Source organism: Clarias gariepinus, chromosome 3 (genome assembly GCF_024256425.1).
Source record: "Clarias gariepinus isolate MV-2021 ecotype Netherlands chromosome 3, CGAR_prim_01v2, whole genome shotgun sequence".
Classification (NCBI taxonomy): Eukaryota; Metazoa; Chordata; class Actinopteri; order Siluriformes; family Clariidae; genus Clarias; species Clarias gariepinus.
In genome coordinates, this window is record NC_071102.1 from 33,736,209 (window position 1) to 33,756,241 (window position 20,033).

The window sequence follows — 20,033 nt, forward strand, 5'->3', positions numbered from 1 at the left end:
TATCCAAAGTTCACTTTTAGGGAACTGTGTACAAACCAAAAACATTGGTAAAATACGGTCCCTGTATTTTGTCCATTTTCTATTTCGGCCAGAGCTTAAACAAACCAACAATATTTTTTCCCTATTGTGACCTCATATAAAAAGACTCTTTCTCTGAGCTTGTTTCTCAGCTCTGCTGTTCTTTCGAGGTGATGTGGCTTGACAGGAGCTTATTTACATACACACTAAAATGGCATGGTCCAAAAAGGAGTAAAACAAAAAAGGTATGAAAAAAAAATACATTATATAACACAATATATTGATGGTGCCTCTGAGACCTCTGAGACTAAACAAATAACAGGTCCTTTAATATAGCGTGATGTGTATGTGTACGAGTTTGCTTATATCACCTGCACTTAAAAGCTTAAGATCACAATTCTATTTATAAGAAATGATCTTGGCCTGTGTGTAGTTATCACGAGCATAACATATAGCTCCAGCTGTGTCCACATCTGCATCTTTTCAGATCAAAGATTTGAGAATGAACTGAGCAGACGGTGGTTTTTCACATAGCTATTAATTTTCTCTTTCAATCATATCAGTACCTTTTAGGAGAGATAATGAACAGGTTTGTGCTTGCTTTTCTTACACGCATACACACACGTGCGCGCAAAACTGCACACACCCTTTTTGGGGGGTTTTAAACAGGTTTTACTCCTAATACTTTTTTATTACTTGGGATAATAAAGGAACAATCCTAACTATAAAATCCTATTACAGGTGCTCATCTTTTTAAAGTGTACAAGCTTTTTCACTTAAGCATAAATAACATGAGAGAGAAAGAGACTTTAAGTGAATGTGTAAAGCCACATGAGGGCACCAAACTAAGAACATTTCGGACAACCCATGCTGAGCTCAGGTGAAATTTGGATCTTATCCAAAGATTAATTTTCTCCTGCCATCAATCACACACATGGTGTGTAACAATTTCCTGTTATTTAGACAACACACACAACTAATAACAGAAAACAACTTTCATACTATAGATGAATAGATAGATATAGTAGACAAAATCCTGCTTTGTGAATGAAGTCATGCATTTGGATGTCAGCATTGTTCAGCACTTCCTGGGATTGCTCCACCTCTTTCTGTCTACACCCCCTCCGTCACGTTTGTCTGCAAGCCCTGCTTCAGTGACGTCACCCTGCTTTTGTTGGGAAACAAAGAAATTCGGGTCTGTTTTCAAGGGACAAAAATAAAGAGAATGTGCATGCGTGTGTGTGTGTGTGTGTGTGTGTGGAAGGAGGGGTTGTGATGACAAAGCCTGTGAGAAATTCCTCAAAAAGGACCAACTGTGTCCCAGTGCAGGATTCCGAGGACAGGAGAAAAGAAGACGAAATGATGTTATGGACATTAAAAATGCATGTCTCTGCCTGAGTGCAGAGCTAAAAGCCAGCAGAAATACCGACAAGCTCTGTAAGCTTGAGTCAAGGTGACACGCCCAGAGGTTCAGTCGGAAAAAAAAATGCACCCTGTTATTAATCATGTGACACAACATGTCATTTGAGGCTAAATGCTTGGCCCTGTGGGTCACCTCAAGGTCACCAAAGTTGATGTTGTGGCAGGAGTTCAAGTAGGAACCAGAAGCTGGCTGTAGTGTATGGCTTATACAGAATAGTTTTTCATTCTTAGATATCAGTTTCAGACAACATAATTACACACACACACACACGCATGACAAACATTTGTCTCATCATTGTAGGGCGGAGAACAAATGGTTATTGTTAAAAGAAAAAATCAGCTATAATTGGACAGTGGAACTGACACTACCTCAAAGTGTTAGGAGTGTTTTTAACCTAGATAAAGAGATCACCTTTCTTGCTAGCTCATCCTGGATATTCCAGTTTTTACACATTCCAGTGTACAGTACGTCCTGGACCAAAACAAAACAACCATAAAGACGCACCAAACCCACACATCATTTCATTTAATACTTCATAATTTAATCACACTACTGCTGTCATACCCACCCACTTTATATTGTTATACCTCTCTGTTTACAATTAAACTTTGCAATTTCTGAAAAATCCTGTGTAATTTCTATATTTAACTACATTCTTCAACTTTCTTTGTAAATTTGTATTTTCTATTTGTTTAGCCTATTTTTTAAATTATTTTTATTTATTTATTTAATATATAATTTTATTGCAAATTCTATCTAAAGTTTAATTGTATTTGCGCACTCTTTTGTAGTGGAAACTTTCTATTCTATTCTGTCTTTCCATTTTAGGTCACAGACAAGTCTTATAAGCTGTCCACTGCGTGACAAATCAGATTTTTATTTAAATTCGATTGTGTAAAACTCTAATTTACTTAATCAGCTCATCAGTCAAAAATAAATCCCTTACAAAAATTACGGATGGGTCGTTAGGTATCCCCTTTTAATTCAACATTATTTGTTAAACCCCACAACAATGTGCATGAAACTGAATTTCCTTTTATGAGCAGAATTTAGCCTTTAGTTCTTCAAATCAGTTGCAAATAATGTACGACTTTGGCAAATAATTATTTTTTTATGATTATAAATCATGTATCAAAAACTGTATCTCTAAATATGAGCCCATAATTCTACACACACACACACACACACACGCACAGATCACATATTCAGCACAAATTACACACCGCAGGCGTGAACAGTTTTTTGGGGGGCAAGGTCCTGTGCAGCTGCACATTCACATGCAAACAGTGTGTGTGTGTGTCTGTGTGTGTGTGTGTGAGAGAGAGAGACAGACAGAGATGGAGACAGCTACAGCCTGCACCGGACAGGACTGATGGCACTGTAGCAGTGTTGCCAGATTGGCTGTGTTGGATCTATATTTCTTCTTTTGGCCTTAAAAGCACATACAGTACTACCACCACCACTACTATCACTACTACTACTACTAATAATAATAATCATCATCATATCACAGGGTCCCTAGTAGGGATAACAGTGGTTGAATTGTATATGTTATATTTCCCAGAAGTGTGAACGAGTGTGTGTGTATGTGGTTCTGGATGGATTGGCGTCTAATTCATTCACTCCAGTATTGCTGAGATAGACTCCACATCCAGCAGAATTTGGGTCAGGATGAGGAAGTTATAGAAGATAAATAAATGAAGTGGCATATGAGCAAATGAATGAATGAATGAAATAATTAATTTATAAATTATAGGATGAAGATGAATCTGAAAATGACAGGTGTTGCACCCAGAATGTATTTTTTTAAGAAAATAAATAAATAAAGAAAATAATTTATATTACACACAAGGGAACTTTTTAAAGGCCTTTACACTTTTCTTTAAACTTACATCAATCAATTATTTATTCATTCTTTCCATTTCCGCTTATATCACTTATCCTGTGCGGGGTCATTGGGGTCTGGAGCCTATCTCTGGGAGCTCATTGTGTGACATTCATTGTGTTATCTTGCCAAGAAAAACACACACACACACACACACACACACACACACACACACACACACACACACACACATACATGACTGATTATTTCGAAACTCCAATCAGCATACAGTGCATGTCCGGACTGTGGAGGAAAACAGAACACCTGAAGGAAACCCACAACTCTATGCACAGATGGGAGTTTGAGATTCGAACCCCTAACCCTGGAGATGAGCGGTCACAATGCAAAGCAATAAGACACAGATTAGTGATGGAAAAGTGAGAGATATAAACTGTATATCTACTGTAAAATTATTAAAAGAATGGGGTAATTGTTCAGTCTGGCAACCCTGTTTAGTTGTTCTGTGTGTGTGTGTGTGTGTGTGTGTTAGGTGTGAAGTGGTGTGTAATGGGTTAATGGCTGACTCTGCACCCCTCCCTCTTTCCCTCCCTCCCTCCTTATTACCCCACACCCTCAGTTCACTTTCTCCTGCTCTGCCAGCCTCGAAATCTTTAGGTTGGTCCGGTTTTTTTTCTCTCTCTCTCTTTCAGTTCACACCTCAAAACAATCAGAGCACATCCTGAAGCCTGGCGCCTGCGAGTACTGATTATACTCAGCGTGTGAGGTGTGTGTGTGTGTGTGTGTGTGTGTTGCGGAAAGTATCGGCAGGAATAACAGCACAGGAGCGATGTGGAAAGGTTGCGCACAAACACGCAGGATCTCCTGAAGTTCGGGCGGATGTGACGAGCCACGATGAAAGGAGGTGAGCCGCGGAGAAACCAGCAAATCTGCAACAAAGTTACATTTCTTTCATCTTCTGACGGAGAAGAAAGTAGGTTAGCTTAGCTTAGCTGAGTCACTCAGGCGCTTTTGACGCAGTGCTGCTGGATCACAACCTGGGTTTGGGATTCGGTTCAGAGTCTGGGACTCAAAACAAACCAAAAGCTCGCAGGAGGTGAAAGGAATGCTGGGTAAAATGTGATTGATCCTTTAATTAATCGATTAGGAGGAGGGGGGGGTGATGTGGACGCCTCAAAGTAACAATTGTCATGAATCAGGATGCAAGTTGCAAACGTTAAAATGTGTGTGTGTGTGTGAGATTGAAAAAAAAAGAGTGTGTGTGTTTTGTGTGAGGGCTGGGATGTTTACAATCACTTCTTTCATCTTTCATTCACAAGTTTGTTTGTTATTTATTTCCTTTGATCTTTATATACATAACAGCATTACTTTTGCTTGTGTTTAGACGAGTCATCCTGTACTAGTCTTGCATCCATCTAATTGAAAGCACTTGTCCCGTCCCCGGGAGTGTGTGTGTTGTTGTTTTGTTTAGTTTTTTTGCCTAATCGTAGCAGCTCAAGGTGTAACAAAGCATTAAATTTATTTATTTATTTATTTTTGTATATACAACAGGTGTTCGAGCAGGTCAAGCAGCACTTTTGTTTGTGCAGAAGAGCAGATCGCTGTTATGACTCCCTGTATAATCCCCAGTTACACTAATACACCTCCAGTGTTTCACTAGTGCTTGGATACTATCAAGATTGAACGTGTTTTTCCTGCTTCGCCCCTGGAATGCTGGCCTCCCAGGAACTCCTTTAGTAAAGCAAGGTCAGGACTGCACAGGGAATGTGTGTGTGGGGTTGATGAATGATTGTGTACAGTTCCCACAACCAGATCAGACAAGTTTCAGACAAGTTTTCTGCTGTTTTTGTTTATTATTTTTTTTTTTTTTTCAAGGATCGGGCGCTCCACGAGCCACCTCGGCCAGGATCGTCATTCAGGGACGCGTGGTCTGCTTTAAAACATTTGCACTGTTTAAATGTTTTACTGAGGTTCTTGTGTAGTCTTCTGTAAATGTCAATCAGTTTTACGCTTTCATTCACCAGACAAGTCCTGGTTTGTCTTAAACATCCCTTGCCACATCTGTATTCCATGCACTGATATGTGTGTTCTTTTAAATCAGACGATAAGCACGAGGCGATGCAGCAATCTCAGCAATGATCTGGCTGTGCTAAGCACCAAACTATTTTAGACTGTGATATGGGTGGAGTTATGTGGCTTCAGGGCGTGTCTAGAAAAATACAGACACATTTTTATGCAGTTTTGGGGATGACTGTGAAAAGAAATCGTAAGCTTGTAAGTGCACTGAAGTTGGGTTAAGAAGTCGACTCAACATATTGATTAGCGCCCAAAGTGAACCTCAGGAAGATGCAAGAGGAACGTCCTGATGTCAAGGTTATGACTGTGTGAAATACTATCCTCATCTGCCCTCCCAACTCTCGGCTAAGCTATTTTTCAATCTGAAGGAAGGACTATTATTTATTTTAAATATAACCTCGGTGATCATTGCACAGCTGCACACATTTCTGCTTGCAGCCAGGATAAATGGTTTTCATTGTATGCATGAATGTATGCCTGTGCCGTTTAAGGGCTTTTGTCTCAGCTTTTTACCCCGTGGTGGATTTTGTTTAAAGTCACATACATCTAAATATAAGGCTACATATGGCTTAGGAGAGTAATACAGTGGAACCTCAGGTTTCGAGTAACGCAGTTGTTCTGCAAGACGAGCAAAGATTTTTAATAAATTTTGACTTAAAAAAACGAGCAAGTCTTGGTTTACAAGTACCGAGTATCATGTATCACGCATGCGCTTCTTGTTTTGACGTCGAGCGTCACATGATCACAACGGAGCCAACAGTTTTTCTCTCTCTTGCGCTGTGGAATTGTAGGTAATCGTCTCCCCTGCTGGGTCTTAGTGCGTGTCTCTCACTGGTATAATCAACATCCGTGCACGCATGTACTATTTACACACACTGTGACCACGTGTGTGTGTGCGTAAAAAACATTTTTTATTTTGTCTTTGTAAGCGCGTGTGTACAGCATGCGTGCACTGTTTCTTATAACACGTCTGTTCGTGCGTGTAAAGCAAAATAAAGTCTTATTAGAGAGGTTAAAGATACTTTCATTATGTGTGCCCCCTCACACACATACTCTCGCCTTTACACCCCAACCCCCACCCCGTCTCGGCTTCAGAAACACACACACGGACAGACAGACATACAGACAGACAGACACACACTATCTGCTTTACACAGAAACACTGCTCTGTCGTGATTTTTTTTCAAAGGTAAAGTGCAGGTTTATTTGTTTTTGTTTAACTTTACAGCAGTGATTCCGTTAGTATGCACTCACGCGAGTGTCATTAGCAATGTTCCTTGCAGATTTTTCTGAAAAAACAGAAAAAATGCCTTTCCGTTGGTGTGTGTGTGTGTGTGTGTAAGGCTTTAAGATGAGAAGGGGGAGGCCGATTCCTTCTCTTACTTCACACACATACACAAACGCGCGTGCATAAACGGTAACACTTATTTTTACTTTTTTTAAAGGTAAAGTGCAGGTTAATTTGTTTAATTTTTACTTTATATTTTGTATTAACTATTTTTATGTATTTATGAATAATTGTGGACTGAATAATTTGAGTTTACATTATTTCTTATGGGGAAATTTGCTTAGATTTACAAGTATTTTGAAATACGAGCCCGCTTCCGGAACAAATTATGCTCGTAATCCAAGGTTCCACTGTAGCTCTTGTTTTAATTTTCCCTTATACAGTGTTTTTCCATGATTGAAACCCTACAGTCTGTGCAGAATTTCGGTCAAATTTCCTTTATGGCATTTACAGCTTTAACCGTTCAGGAGCAACTTTGTAATAAAATGTAACCACATCACCCATCAGTCTCATAATCACAATGCAGCACTAATTCTTAACTACTGCGGAAATGCTTTCTTTATCGATCACAGAAAGACTTTTCTCCATCACGTGGTCCACTGAGGCTACAATTATGATCTGCAAGTGAAACTCATCTGTTCCAAAACACATTCATTCCATTAAGCAATAAATTTCTTAGGCTTATTCAGGAAGAAGACTGTGTGGGTTTTAGATTTTATGCTGGAGTTCGAGTAATAAATGTACCTCAGCTAGGATAAAACAAAAGAAACAACACTTTGTTTTACATGGAGTGCTTTATTGAGAATGTCTTTAGCTTTTATTGTAGCACACAATGTTGTGTCCGGTTCATGTGTAAAAATGATTCCTCGTGCTCCCTGAGACGCTTTTTCACAATCTGAGTCCTGGAATATGGCTGTGCCATCAGGAAAGAAAAACTCCATAGATGTGATAACCTGATCATTCAGTACATGCAGGTCATCAGCTGACTTTTATTATTTAATTGCCACATAATGTTTCTAGACCTGAGCAACTGAAGAAACCCCAGATCATAACACTGCCTTCAGAGGCTTGTACAGTCGGCACTATGCATGATGGGTGCATGGCTTTACATGCTTCCCTTCTTGGCCTGATGCACCCAGCACTCTGGGTCAGTCTGGACTTAGCTACTGGAGGTGAACTTGACAGTCAACTTGGCCGGCACTGTTATCGCGAATATTTGAAACTGGTTAAGCCAGTCAGATACCATAAGCTATTATTAAATGATCCATGCATACAGACTGGAATGCTGGTAAAACATAGGTATGTAACATGCATTCCACTCTTCTGTAAGTCCTGAGAATAAGTTTTAGTTTTCCTTTGGGTTAATTTACCACGAATCTTCCAGCATATGAACGAGGTCTAAATATAAGATTATATTACTCTACTGATATCTGTTCCAGCACTCATAATCCTGTTTAGTCTGGAACATGGATTAATCTGTCAGAAAAGCATCCATAATTTCCTTCCATATAAGAAATCGTTAGCTAATGGACGGATAAACATTTCCCGTTGTTCAGAGAGTATTTTTTTATGCGTATGCGCATAAAAGTTCTTTTAGTTCTACCCAAAGTAAAAAAAGGATTGTTGACTAAATAATGATCCTGTATACATTACAAAGCCTCATCGTTGTTCTAAGCGTGGGTGGTTATTTTCTGACTTTGGTTCACGGAGCGCCGTCAGCAGGCTGCAGAGTATCCATGCCTGGATAAACGGCTTGCACTGTGCGTTTTGTTGGTATGAAATCTAATCTTTTGGTGTTTTTCCCACTTGTGTTTGCACCAGGTTCATAGCCAAGTGGACTTCTATGAATGTGAGCAACGCAGTCCTCTTCAATCCTCAAACCTACCCTGAATACAACCTGCTCTCTCAAAGAGGAGAGCAGAGAAGCAATATAGTTCCATTGACACAATTCCTAAAACGCCATGACGACGTCATCCTTGCGCCGCTCCGTTAAGAACATCGTGAACAACTACACGGAGGCGGAGATCAAAGTGCGAGAGGCGACCTCTAATGACCCATGGGGTCCTTCGGGTTCACTCATGATGGAGATCGCAGAGCTGACGTTTAACGTGGTGGCCTTCGCCGAAGTCATGGGGATAATCTGGAAGCGCATGAACGACCACGGCAAGAACTGGCGCCACGTCTATAAGGCGCTGACGCTGCTGGATTACCTGTTGAAGACGGGCTCGGAACGCGTGGCTCAGCAATGCAAGGAGAACATCCACGCCATCCAGACGCTCCGGGATTTCCAGTATGTCGACCGCGAAGGACAGGACCAGGGTGTGAACGTGCGGGAGAAGGCCAAGCAGCTTGTTTCTTTGCTCCAAAACAACGAGAAATTGAAGCAAGAGAGAAGCCAGGCTCAGACCACGCGTGAGCGTACGGCTCACACCAGCAGCGTCATGGCGTACGGCTCCATGCCTCCACCCTACTCGGGAAGCCGTGTCAGTCAACCCAGCATGGCGGCCATCCACGGGGACACGTACGGCCGCTCTCGAGGCACGCCCTCCTCACAGAACAGTGAGTAACGCACACTATGAATAGACCGTACTGAGTAACCATACACGCATGCCACTAGCTCTGGTTTATTGTTTTGCCTTATCGTTGAGCTGAAACAATCTGTTTTGTAAAGGTCTATAGCAGGGATGGGTGACAACCACGTGTCAGGGTTAGGTTAATACGTCTTCATTAACAAAGCAGGGTGTGATCATTACCCCATGTGTTAGATCAAATGTGTTGCCACTGCAGAGGATAGAACTTTTCATACTCTCACACACCTGTGAAGCACAAGTGTAACATAGTTATCCTGTTAGAGAATCATCCGGGTCAAGAATTCGACAGTTATACAACCGTCTCCATCCTCTCCCGTATCCACACAGTGCATATTTTTTCCCCATCACATGTGTGTTCTCTAAAAGATGTCACGCACTACTTTCTTTAGATCAGGTCTGGAGAGGCTTATAGGGTAAAAGCTGGAACTCATTGCTTTGGGCTTCTTTTAAAACATTTTTTCCATTATGTCTGGGTTGTTTTGTCTCGCCGCAGGATCATTTTCACTTTTTTAATTTATTTTCTTTTTCTCTTTAAATCACGGAACTACCCACATTTTTAAAAACTAGACAAAGCATAAGGGATAAAACCTTAACAAGTATGTGAATACTATACTATGAGTGCGTAAAAGTTGGATCAGGTCAGTGTAGGACGAGAAAGAAGACAAAAGAGCAAAACTCTTCTCGTCTCTGGTCTGCTTAACACCAGAATTATTGGCACCGTTGAACTGAAATGAGTAACACGTGTATATTTTCCTGCTTGTTTTACATTTAGTTCCGTGTCTTTTCACAATTATCATCAATTATTGACATTCCTGATGGACAAAGCCCTGAACGTACTGCTTATCCGAAGCTTATTCTCACCACTTATCACGATTTAAGGCAGATTTTGTTTGAGAGACACTCTTCTAAGCTGCATGGCACATTGTCATTTGTTTTTGTTTTTTTGGATTCAAGGTTGTACAGTCCTTCTGTATCACTCATTTAGTGGCATGCATGTTAGATGTGTTTAGTCTGTTTTTTTTTTTTCCCCACAATCCAGCAAAGGTCAGCGAGCCAGGCTAAAGCCACTCTCTCTTAATTTGTGTGTGTGTGAGGGGGAACTACAGTCAGAGTACAGTAACCTTACAGTAACCGTTCTGAGCCGTTGGGTTTTTCTGCTCGACTTCATTCTTTGCATACTTTATAGAACATGAGCCCCACACTAGACGACCTTGTTTCTGAAGGAGCAGCTTGTTTCACAATCTACTCCACTGGATTTTCCAGATCCGTCACATACTTGGTGACATGGCAGAAACTATGTCGTGGGCTGTCGTGTTTAAAGTAACTGAAATATTCACCATTCAAGAACTACTTTTACACACATTGTGGAGAAAGACTTTTTTCTTTTTCTTTTTTCCTTTATACACCTCCGGCACAGAAACGAGGAGTTAAAGTTTGACAGGAGAGATGCCGTTTTCCTTAAATTAGTAACCCGATCTATTAATAGCAACTAGAATTGTGCTCCTTTTTCAAAGAAGAAGCGTGGCTATGCTACCCGCCGTTAACTGCGGTATGGAAATAGTGCCTTCCGAATATCTTGGCATGCACATACCGCTCGCTTAGGAACAGCGCACCTGCGCATTCATGCAACGATTCAATTACCGGATCATATCACAGCAATGCAGGGCGCATTAGAGGGAAAGAGCTTCCTAATCTCCGAGCTGCTTGCGCTAGCTTTTACCCCTCACACTCTTGCAGTTCTGACAAATAAACACAGCTTTGATTTCCCGTTCTCCATTTTTTGTTTTTTTTCCTTGTCTGAGTGCATACCAGTCTTTCCACATTTTTTTTCTCTTTTCTCCTCATTACTGCTCTCAACCCTAGTGGATTTCCCCCTTAGAGTTTCCGTGAAGATGTGAAAAGTGATAAAAAGACACACCTGTGTCGATTTTCTTTGAGACGAGATTAGAATTTCTGGTTTGTGTTATTGAGAAATAAGCAATTAAAAATTTCCATAGAATTTTAATAATGTTTAATACCGGGCTCTCAGTTCTGGTATTTTATACGCCCTCACCTCGGACTGCTGCGGATGTGTTTGCTCGAGTGACCTGTGTTTTATCTCGTGTTGGCACTTTATATTATTGCAACAGTTTCAAACTGGTTTTAACTTTCTGTAAGCAGAATAAACATACACTGATCTGTCCACTAACAGATCAGCACTGGCGCCTTGCACCACCGGGGTTCGGGTTCGATTCCCAGCCAGGCTCGATTCGCCTCTCTGTGTGCATGGAGTTTGCATGTTCTCCCCGTGCTTGATGGGTTTCCTCTGGGTACTCCGGTTCCCTCCAACAGTCTAAAGACATGCAGATTAGGCTAATTGGCATTCCTAAATTGCTCGTAGTGTGTGAATGGGTGTGTGAGTATGCCGATGGATTGGCACCCTGTCCAAGGCTGTACCCTGCCTTGTGCCCCAAGTCTCCTGGGATAGTCTCCAGGCCCCCGGCGACCCTGAATCCAGGATAAAGCGGTAAAGACGATGGGTGAGCGAGTGAGTGATCTGTCCATTCATCTTTAAAAGTTCGGTTTTCATAGTTTAATTCCTTTCTTTTTTGGAGTAAGCCATGCTTAGTCATGCTTTCATCCACGCACTCTGTCTATACACGGTAAACTATCGCCTTGATTGACTCTGTTCAGTGATGCGTATTGTCACGCCTTTGGGGAAAAGGCGCTAGATTACTGGAATATTGATTATTCTTTTTTAGCAAAACATTAGGGTCCGGATAGAACTGTCACTTAGGTCTGGGCCGCGGACTGTCATTACATCATATACATCTAGAGTATAGATAGACTGGTGTAAAAACATCCAGTGAGAGTCCGTGCTGTGGATTGACGTGACAGTGATGGCTGATTTGAGCTTACAGGAATGCTATGGGAACCTTTCTAACCACTCTTTAAAATTGCGGTGAGCAGAAAAGCATCTCCGAGTGCATAATGCATTTAAGCTCGAGGAGGCAGATGAGCTTCAGGTTTCAGAACAGAAATCTGAGGCTGCTGTGACCATAGGCTCACCCAAACTGAGTAGATTGAATGGAAAAAGGAGTTTTTTTTTTCTGATTTTCACCTGTCCTGTTTGGCCGGAACTGTAGTCTCCGTGGCATTGGATAAAAAATTTAAAAAAACATCTTCTCGTTGCAAGGTCAAGTACCAACCAAAGTGTGTGTGTGTGCATGCTGGAGCCTATACAGAGAATAATAACCAACACCCCATCAACCCCAACCCGCCCCCCCGGCACAAACGCACAAACTCCTGCACCTCAAACTGCCCTACACAGGCACCCTATTGTTCCTCCCAGAGTGAGAGAGGCACCCGGGCATGGAGCCGCGCTCATTTGGGTGCTCGGTGCGAACTTAATATGCAGAGGCAGTCACTACCATACTGTCTCTCAAAGACATGGCTTTTTCTTTGATACGTTAATATAGTTATATTTTTATACATTTGCTCTGTCTATCTCTGTCCTTCCTCCCAGTGTCCACCTCGCCCCATCACCTGACCACAGAACTGGAGCAGGCGCGGCCGCAAACCAGCGGCGAGGAAGAGCTACAGCTGCAGCTGGCTTTGGCCATGAGCCGAGAAGAGAGCGAGAAGGTGAGGATCGCGTGAAGAACTCCTACTTTCCCTTTCTCTGTACACTTCTGACTAAAGCCCGTCCTGTTCATCAAGAAAAGAGTAATGATTATCCTGAAGTGACCTCAACCCGCCCAAATACAGAACTTGCTATCATCAGTTACACAAGAATAACTTGCAAGATCTTCAGGCTGATGCGAGTCACAGTGTATCTGTGGTATGCGTGTAATTATCTGATCCGATTCAGTTACACGCATCTTCCATCTACGGAATGGAAGTATGTTTAATTTTTAATAAAGTGCACAGCTTTCAGTCAGAATACTTTCAGCTTAGGGTCGGTCTGTTTAAAAACATATAAAGTCTTCAGGAAGATTTAAGAATCTGGCTGCTGATCAGACAACTGCTGCTTTAAAAAAACACACTGTTCCTGATTACATCATTGTTTTCAACGTAGCACAGTTCTCGTGAGTAAGCGCATAATTCACCAGGATGTTCATTCGTTCCAAGATGTGATATTGTTCTAGTGCTGATGAATAGATCGCAGACTGTTTTTAGCTACTGACATTGAAACATCATGCATTTTTGCTCGTGAGCTGATTTATCATTTTTACAGGGGGATTTACACAAGAAGTGATGGGTTTGTGAAAGGCTAGGTAATTTAGGAAAAAGCTTTCATATCCTACACGAGCTCCTGAGTTTTTGTATAATGTGACTTATTATTATTATTATTATTATTATTCAAGTCAAACAGGGACTTGTGATCAAATCTTTGGTGAATGAAGGCGTAAAATTGATTGACACTTACTAAGACTTTAAGCCTGCCCGAAGTGGCTTGGAGCTCTCTGCAAGTGGTCCAAAAAAAAATTCCATACAGTAAAATTAAACAAAACTAGCTGCTTAGTTAGGAAAAAGTAATGGTAGCCCATATCATCATTTTGAAGATTTCTGCTCTTTGTGAGCATTGCCTTTTATGGAGTTTTGTGGGTGTGGCTAAGTGTAAATCAGCTTTACTGTAAAAGCACATGTGCTATTGAGCCTATAAATCCCTAAACAAGTGATTATTAAATATTACTTAATACTAAACTAATGATGTTGGCAAATCTGTACATCAAACAACAGTAATGCCTTTAAGTTATTATTAAATCTTTTTCCATCATTTATCATCAATATAACTATGTACTTATGAACTATTTTCCACTTGAGTGAATACTTTTTTTTTTGTTATTTTTGCCTCAAGGCCTTTTTTTCTCCTCCATTTAAACCCAAACATAGTATTTCAGTATTTCAGCATGTCAGCATCTGCATTCAGTCGTGTAGCATGCACATGGCGAGCATCAGGATCTGGATTTTTCTGAGCTGAAAAGGCATGAACGGACTGAAGCATTGATTTAGTGCTCATGTGTCAGCTCTAAGAGAGATATTGACAGTAAATGATCTCTCTCTCTCTCTCTCTCTCTCTCTCTCTCTCTCTCTCTCTCTCTGGGCATCTCATAAAACAAAACACCAAAAAATTGTCATCTAAGCTCTAAGGCTTACTGTTCAGGGTAATGTCAAACCAATTATAAAAAAACCTTGTTTAATAATCCTTTTGCATGATGCAAAATCTAAAACTGTAGCACTTATTTTAAATGCAACCTGAAACTAACATCCTGGAGCATTTTTACCCTCGAGCATGCCTGATGGTTCATTCAGAAATGACAACATTTATGGTTAAGCTGTAGCACTGACGTTGTAATTTTGTTCCAGTAATATGGCCGATACCTGAAAAGCTAAAGCAGCAGACTTAAACAAACATTCAATTCACTTGTAAGTAGAAAAATATGGGATAGGACTGAATGATATGACAATACATCAACAATCACACTAACGCAGCTGATGTGATGAGCTCCAAGTTGTTTTATAAATATAAAAGATCAAAAGTATGTTATATAAACATAACATTTATATAACATAAAATTTTAGTAGTTGTACATACAGTAAATGAACCACTTTAGAATAGAATTGATTTATAACACACACAAAATCAACAGTAATGAATTGCTAGCATTTCTGTATAATCAGGATCATGTGTTGTAGAAACGAGAATCGTATGCTATGTTTGACTTTCTTTCTCTATTTTAATGTAGTCTTGAGGAATAGTTTAACAGGATCCCTAAAGGACTTTTTTGTTTTTCATTCTCCCTGTTGTCCCTGTATCTGAGAAATTTGAGCTTTTAATGATTTAGGCATTTGAAAAAAATTCTTGAGGCATGAACCAGTGAGAAACGGGTGCAGATGATCAGGTCGGTGATGCTGAATGCTGAGTGGTTGAAACAGACGAGAGGGGAAATGAGGTTGCTGCAGAGGCTGTTAAATAAACAACCAGTTTTTTGGGGGGCACTTTGCAGCCTGTCAAAGTAAAACATTTGTTCCAGTTTCTCCATTTAATTTCATCTACATCATTTAATATGAAGAAATGAGGGGGTCAAGACTTTTGCACAGGATTGCACTCTGAATCTGATTCTGTGCTAAAACCAATGCAACACTTCGGGCTGTGAGCAGTGGGGTCAGAATGTGCTTTTATTCGATTCGCCATCTTGAGTGATTTTATGATAGAGATACATTTTTCTTCTGTACTCTGCTTTACCCAAATATTTTGATCAAATAAAGTTGTTTAATAGAAATTTTAGTTTGATGACTTACCCATTTCCTTTAGCCGCCTCCTCCTGTGGATATTGATGAGCAGACACAACTCCAGATTGCAATGAGCCTGAGCAAGGAGGAGGCTCAAAAGGTATAGTACCGACAGGACGGCTTCCTAATCTCTCCCCGTGTACCGTCAGCTCGATGCCTCATTGTGTTGCTCACATCTCTGTTTTTGTGGCAAACGCTGCACGTCTTGGCTTTTCAATGCACGTTACACGAGCATGCATGTCTCTGTGCTTCACTAACCAGCTCATGTCGCATCCCTCTCTCGTTGATGGGAAGACATGGCTTTTATCTTTTGATAACTTTCACCCCTGTCATCGATAAAGTGCCTGACCCCTGTCCTTTGGTGTGGCAATGACCAGCTTTTTGCTTGGATACACTAAAAAGCCTCAACAAAGAAGCTAACGCCCAACTACGCTAAGTTATAACGGTCTTATGTATATTTCTTTAAAGAAGCCTCCTCCTGCGGTCGCCTTGGATATGGATGAAGAGACGCAGCTACAGATTGCTCTGAGCCTCAGTAAGGAGGAACATCAGCAGGTAGGAGCTCGGTTCGGATGCACAGTGAGGGGAAATAAGTAGAAGTAGTAAAAAAAAAAAAAAAACAGAGCTCTGAAAGGATTCAACTCGTCGAGTTTGGAGAAAGAGCTCAAGGAGACTGTACCCACAGTACAGTATGGAGTTGGAGCATTTTGGAGATGAGAATAGAGATGTACTGTGATTTATTAGATCCGACTTGATCTCATCAGCCAAGAACAGATGTTTTAAAAATAAATGAATAAAATCAACAAACTCAAGAAGATCTCGCATGGCATAGCTACTTTCCTGTCTTACAAATTAATGGAGGATTTGGAAATTCATGAATGTACATATAACAAACTGAGAAACCTTTCTAACCTCGGAGAACTGAAGATGATCTGGACCCACAAAGACTGAACCAGAACACTAACTGCTCGTTTCCGTAGGTGTCTCAAAGCTGTAATCAACGCTGGCAGCTTTTAAACAAACCAATATTGGTAAATTGGTGATTTCATTTTGTTTTTATACTCGGGAGTACATTTTTGTTCATATTTCTACTTTTCTAAGGAAATCAAAAGACGTTACTTGTACAAATTTAAAATGTGAACTTATTTCCCTTCACATCCTCTCAACAAACCACCTCTTCTCTTGAAACTCGTACTATTTACCCCATTTGGTTTCTCATCGTCTTCCGCATATGTGATCTTTTATCAGACTTAACAAGCATGTTTTGTGTACAAAATTAAAAACAATAATTGTACTTGACATGTCTTTTCTGTCTATGTGTCTTTTGTGGGTTGCCAGGAGCAGCGAAGTCGCCAGGGAGATGAGTCGTTGCTCCAGAAAGCTCTTGAAGAGAGTAAACGAGAAATGGAAGCCAAAGGAGGAGGGGTATAAAACCAACAACCATCAGCCATTTAACTGGCTTTATTACTTAATAAATATTAAGCATCTGTCATTATAATCCCTTTATTCTTAAATAATGTTTAATGAGCCATAAGAATATTTAAAAGTGTTACTCCCCCCCCCCCTGGCAGTCTGCCATGTTGGATCTGTTGGATATTTTCGCTCCAGTCTCTGAAGCGCCACCTAGTGCCAGCCCGTGGGATCCGTCTAGAGCTGGTGGTCACGCGCAGGCCGTGGGACCGCTCAGGGTCGACCCGTGGGATTCTCTGGGTAATGTTGCCTCTAATCCTGAAGAATTTCTCTAAATAAATAAATACATCCCATTTATTACTACATCAGCTCAACTTGAATGATGCCTGAATTTTACTGCAATAATATGCTTGTAACACCAACATATCATTTTTGTTTAATAGGTTGTTCATTTGTTGGCTACAATTTCCGAGTGTTGTATTCATAAACATTTACTTTTACCAGTACTGATTCTTCATAATATTTATTTTAACAGTATTAATTGTCGATAATATTTACTTTAACAGTACTGATCGTTCATAAACATTTTATCTATCTAATATTTGCCCAGAATAATCATGAAAAATATGATGAAAACCAGGATTTATGGGATGTACTATAAATAATCTCCAGAATATACACTTTAAATGAGTTAAAGGTGTGGTGAATTGTACTTCTGATTCTTGTTTGAGGGGTTTGGTGCCCTTATTAAACCTGGCATCTCTTATGTTTTCTAACAGAGCCTAGTTCCTCGACTCTAGGTCCTGGCAGCTCCTGGGCGGCACCTTCCAGTCTTCGCTCTCAGCCCTGGGACCATCGCTCACGTCCTCCTGACCCATGGGAAGCTCCTCAGAAGGCCTCCAGTCCTGTTCCCTCGAATCAGACATGGGCCTCAAGTGCTCCCCCTGGTATAAAAAAAATAATAATTATCATTGGTTAAATCATACTGATTGTTGTATATTTATTTGTATTTATTCATTTCAGCAGCCACAGGAATAGATCCTTTCACACCTCTAGCAGCAGACAAAAAAGGATCTAATGTTCCAGTCAAAGGCTCATCACAACGGCCTGGGAGTCCCATGGGTAAAAATACCAGCCCTTAGTAAACGAACACTGATTTCCTTCTTTTTTTTATTTTTTTTTTATGGATTTTTATTGAGATGTGCAATATTGTACATTTTTTAGATGGAGATCTTTTTGATGATGCAATGGATGGAGGTCAGGTGAACGTTAATGGCCGTAGTGAGGGAAGTCCAGAGTTATTTGACCTGTCTCGTTTGGGAGAAAGTTTAGCAGAGCCAATGCCTCGGACCTGTCGTACTCCGGAAGCCTTCCTGGGCCCTGCAGCCGCCTCGCTTGTCAATCTCGACTCCCTGATCCCACCAAGTAACGCTCCTAAAAACTTAAACCCATTCTTGACAGGTGAGACTAACTGGAATGTTTCATAGCATGCATACATGAACAACTACATGAACTGAAAACCTAAATTTTGTAGTGTAGAATAAATAATAATATAATAAATAAATAAATAAAATTCTGTTTTTTAACTCCCTTCAAATTTTAATCGTCACTTCTAATCGCTAATTACTTTGGGGGCAGTGGTGGATCATATGGCTAAGGCTTTAATTTACTGATTCATTACTTTAATTTACGTTGCTCATTTTTCTTCCCCTTTAGGTCCGAGTATTCCTTCCGTCACAAATCCATTCCAAAGCGAGCAGCCACGCTTGACTCTCAATCAGATGCGTCCCAGCTCCACGTCCCCTGTTCCCAGCTCGCTGCAATACAGCACCTCTCTGCCTCTGCCTGCGAGCCATCAGCCTTCATCCCTACCCAGCTCCTTTACCCAGCCTTCAGAGGGACACGTTAACATGCCGGGGAACCTGCCTCAACCGCTGCTGCCCCTCTCATCGGCATCTACATCCACACCCGCACAGCCAGATCAGAGTCAGAACCCGTTCCTCTGAGGCCTGGACTGAGCAGAACTACATGCTGCCTGAATGTAAGCTTGCTGAACTGAGTAACGACGCTTATAACGGAGTGACGATTTGACTGCAGACTTGGATCTAAACTGGAATATAGTCCGATTTAATGAATGACACTACTGTTTTATACCGGCTAACTATTTTCACAGCTCTTTGCTATTGCTACTTATCCTCTTGTATCCATCTGCACTACAAAACCAGTGTGTCTTTATAATCTTAGAAAGAAACAGCACAAGTTTGTTTTTTGTTTTTCTATGGCATCATGATCCAATTTCAGATAAAACTTTAACCTACTCTGTAATGACCAATAACCCTGCAACACATTACAGCTTCATTGATCTTTCTAGACCTGCTTCAATAACCCTTCCTTTAGTATTCCATACATCCTGATGGCTTCCTGTTCACTGCACTCCGGATTATTCATTATGGATGACTTGATGGTAAGCACGGAAGCTATCCAACAGCCCCATCACGATGATGAAGCTCACTCGCGCGAGGATGTCCAGTATGCCAGATATAACACCACACCAAAATCTGTTGTTTTTGTTTTTTTTAACATCTTTGAAATTAGCTGCTAAGTGAACACACTTCATGGAGGGAATGAATTTACTGTGGAGTGATGACATACTGTACTAACGGAATGTGTGAATAAGAGACTGTTATGGAAATACAAAACATTTCTCATCAAATATAGGAATGAAATGAAACATGCTGTCATGTAATGGATAATTTATTTTTCTTCATGGATTATTTTTAAAGATTTAGGAAAACCAAAAGGGCTGCTTTTAATAACCCAGAACTAGTGAAGGTGTTTTCACACTTGACCTAAATACTCAGGTTTCCACCCAGGATCAGCTTTGGGTGTGTAACGCAATAACATAATCTGTAGCTGGATTGGTTTAGTGCTTCAAATATCAGTATTCGGATTTAAACCTGCAGTGCTCGTGTCCTACATCGCTTTTGCATCGTATTCAAACTTTTGAAAACGGGGATCGCTTAGTGGTTAAGGTGTCAGACATCTGATCAGAAGGTCCCAGGTTCAAACCCCACCATCGCCACCAAGTTGCCGCTGTTGGGTCCTTAA

At 40.7% G+C, this 20,033-nt stretch overlaps 1 protein-coding gene across 6 annotated transcripts; it reads left to right on the plus strand.

Moving 5' to 3' along the window:
- The first annotated feature begins 3,913 nt into the window (after positions 1–3,913).
- On the plus strand, positions 3,914–19,495 carry epn3a (epsin 3a). Of its 6 annotated transcripts, none has more exons than XM_053491824.1 (11): positions 3,914–4,188; positions 8,470–9,207; positions 12,745–12,863; positions 15,538–15,615; positions 15,984–16,070; positions 16,854–16,940; positions 17,087–17,225; positions 17,705–17,872; positions 17,949–18,047; positions 18,150–18,386; positions 18,642–19,495. In XM_053491824.1, exons 2-11 carry the CDS (start codon positions 8,610–8,612, stop codon positions 18,929–18,931), a joined length of 1,902 nt encoding a protein of 633 aa, XP_053347799.1. In that variant the 5' UTR covers positions 3,914–4,188; positions 8,470–8,609; the 3' UTR covers positions 18,932–19,495. The 6 variants fall into 6 exon arrangements, with proteins under 6 accessions (XP_053347799.1, XP_053347802.1, XP_053347801.1 ...); XM_053491827.1 differs by having other exon boundaries at positions 17,952–18,047; XM_053491826.1 differs by having other exon boundaries at positions 15,987–16,070.
- Positions 19,496–20,033: the final 538 nt, after the last annotated feature.

What these genes read in the sequence shown, in the direction of transcription:
- epn3a (XM_053491824.1), top strand. Translation starts at nt 8,610, where the DNA reads ATGACGACGTCATCCTTGCGCCGCTCCGTTAAGAACATCGTGAACAAC. An exon ending in CACGCCCTCCTCACAGAACA is followed by an intron (nt 9,208 to 12,744) that starts GTGAGTAACGCA and finishes CCTTCCTCCCAG; the next exon opens with TGTCCACCTCGCCCCATCAC. An exon ending in GCAAGGAGGAGGCTCAAAAG is followed by an intron (nt 15,616 to 15,983) that starts GTATAGTACCGA and finishes ATTTCTTTAAAG; the next exon opens with AAGCCTCCTCCTGCGGTCGC.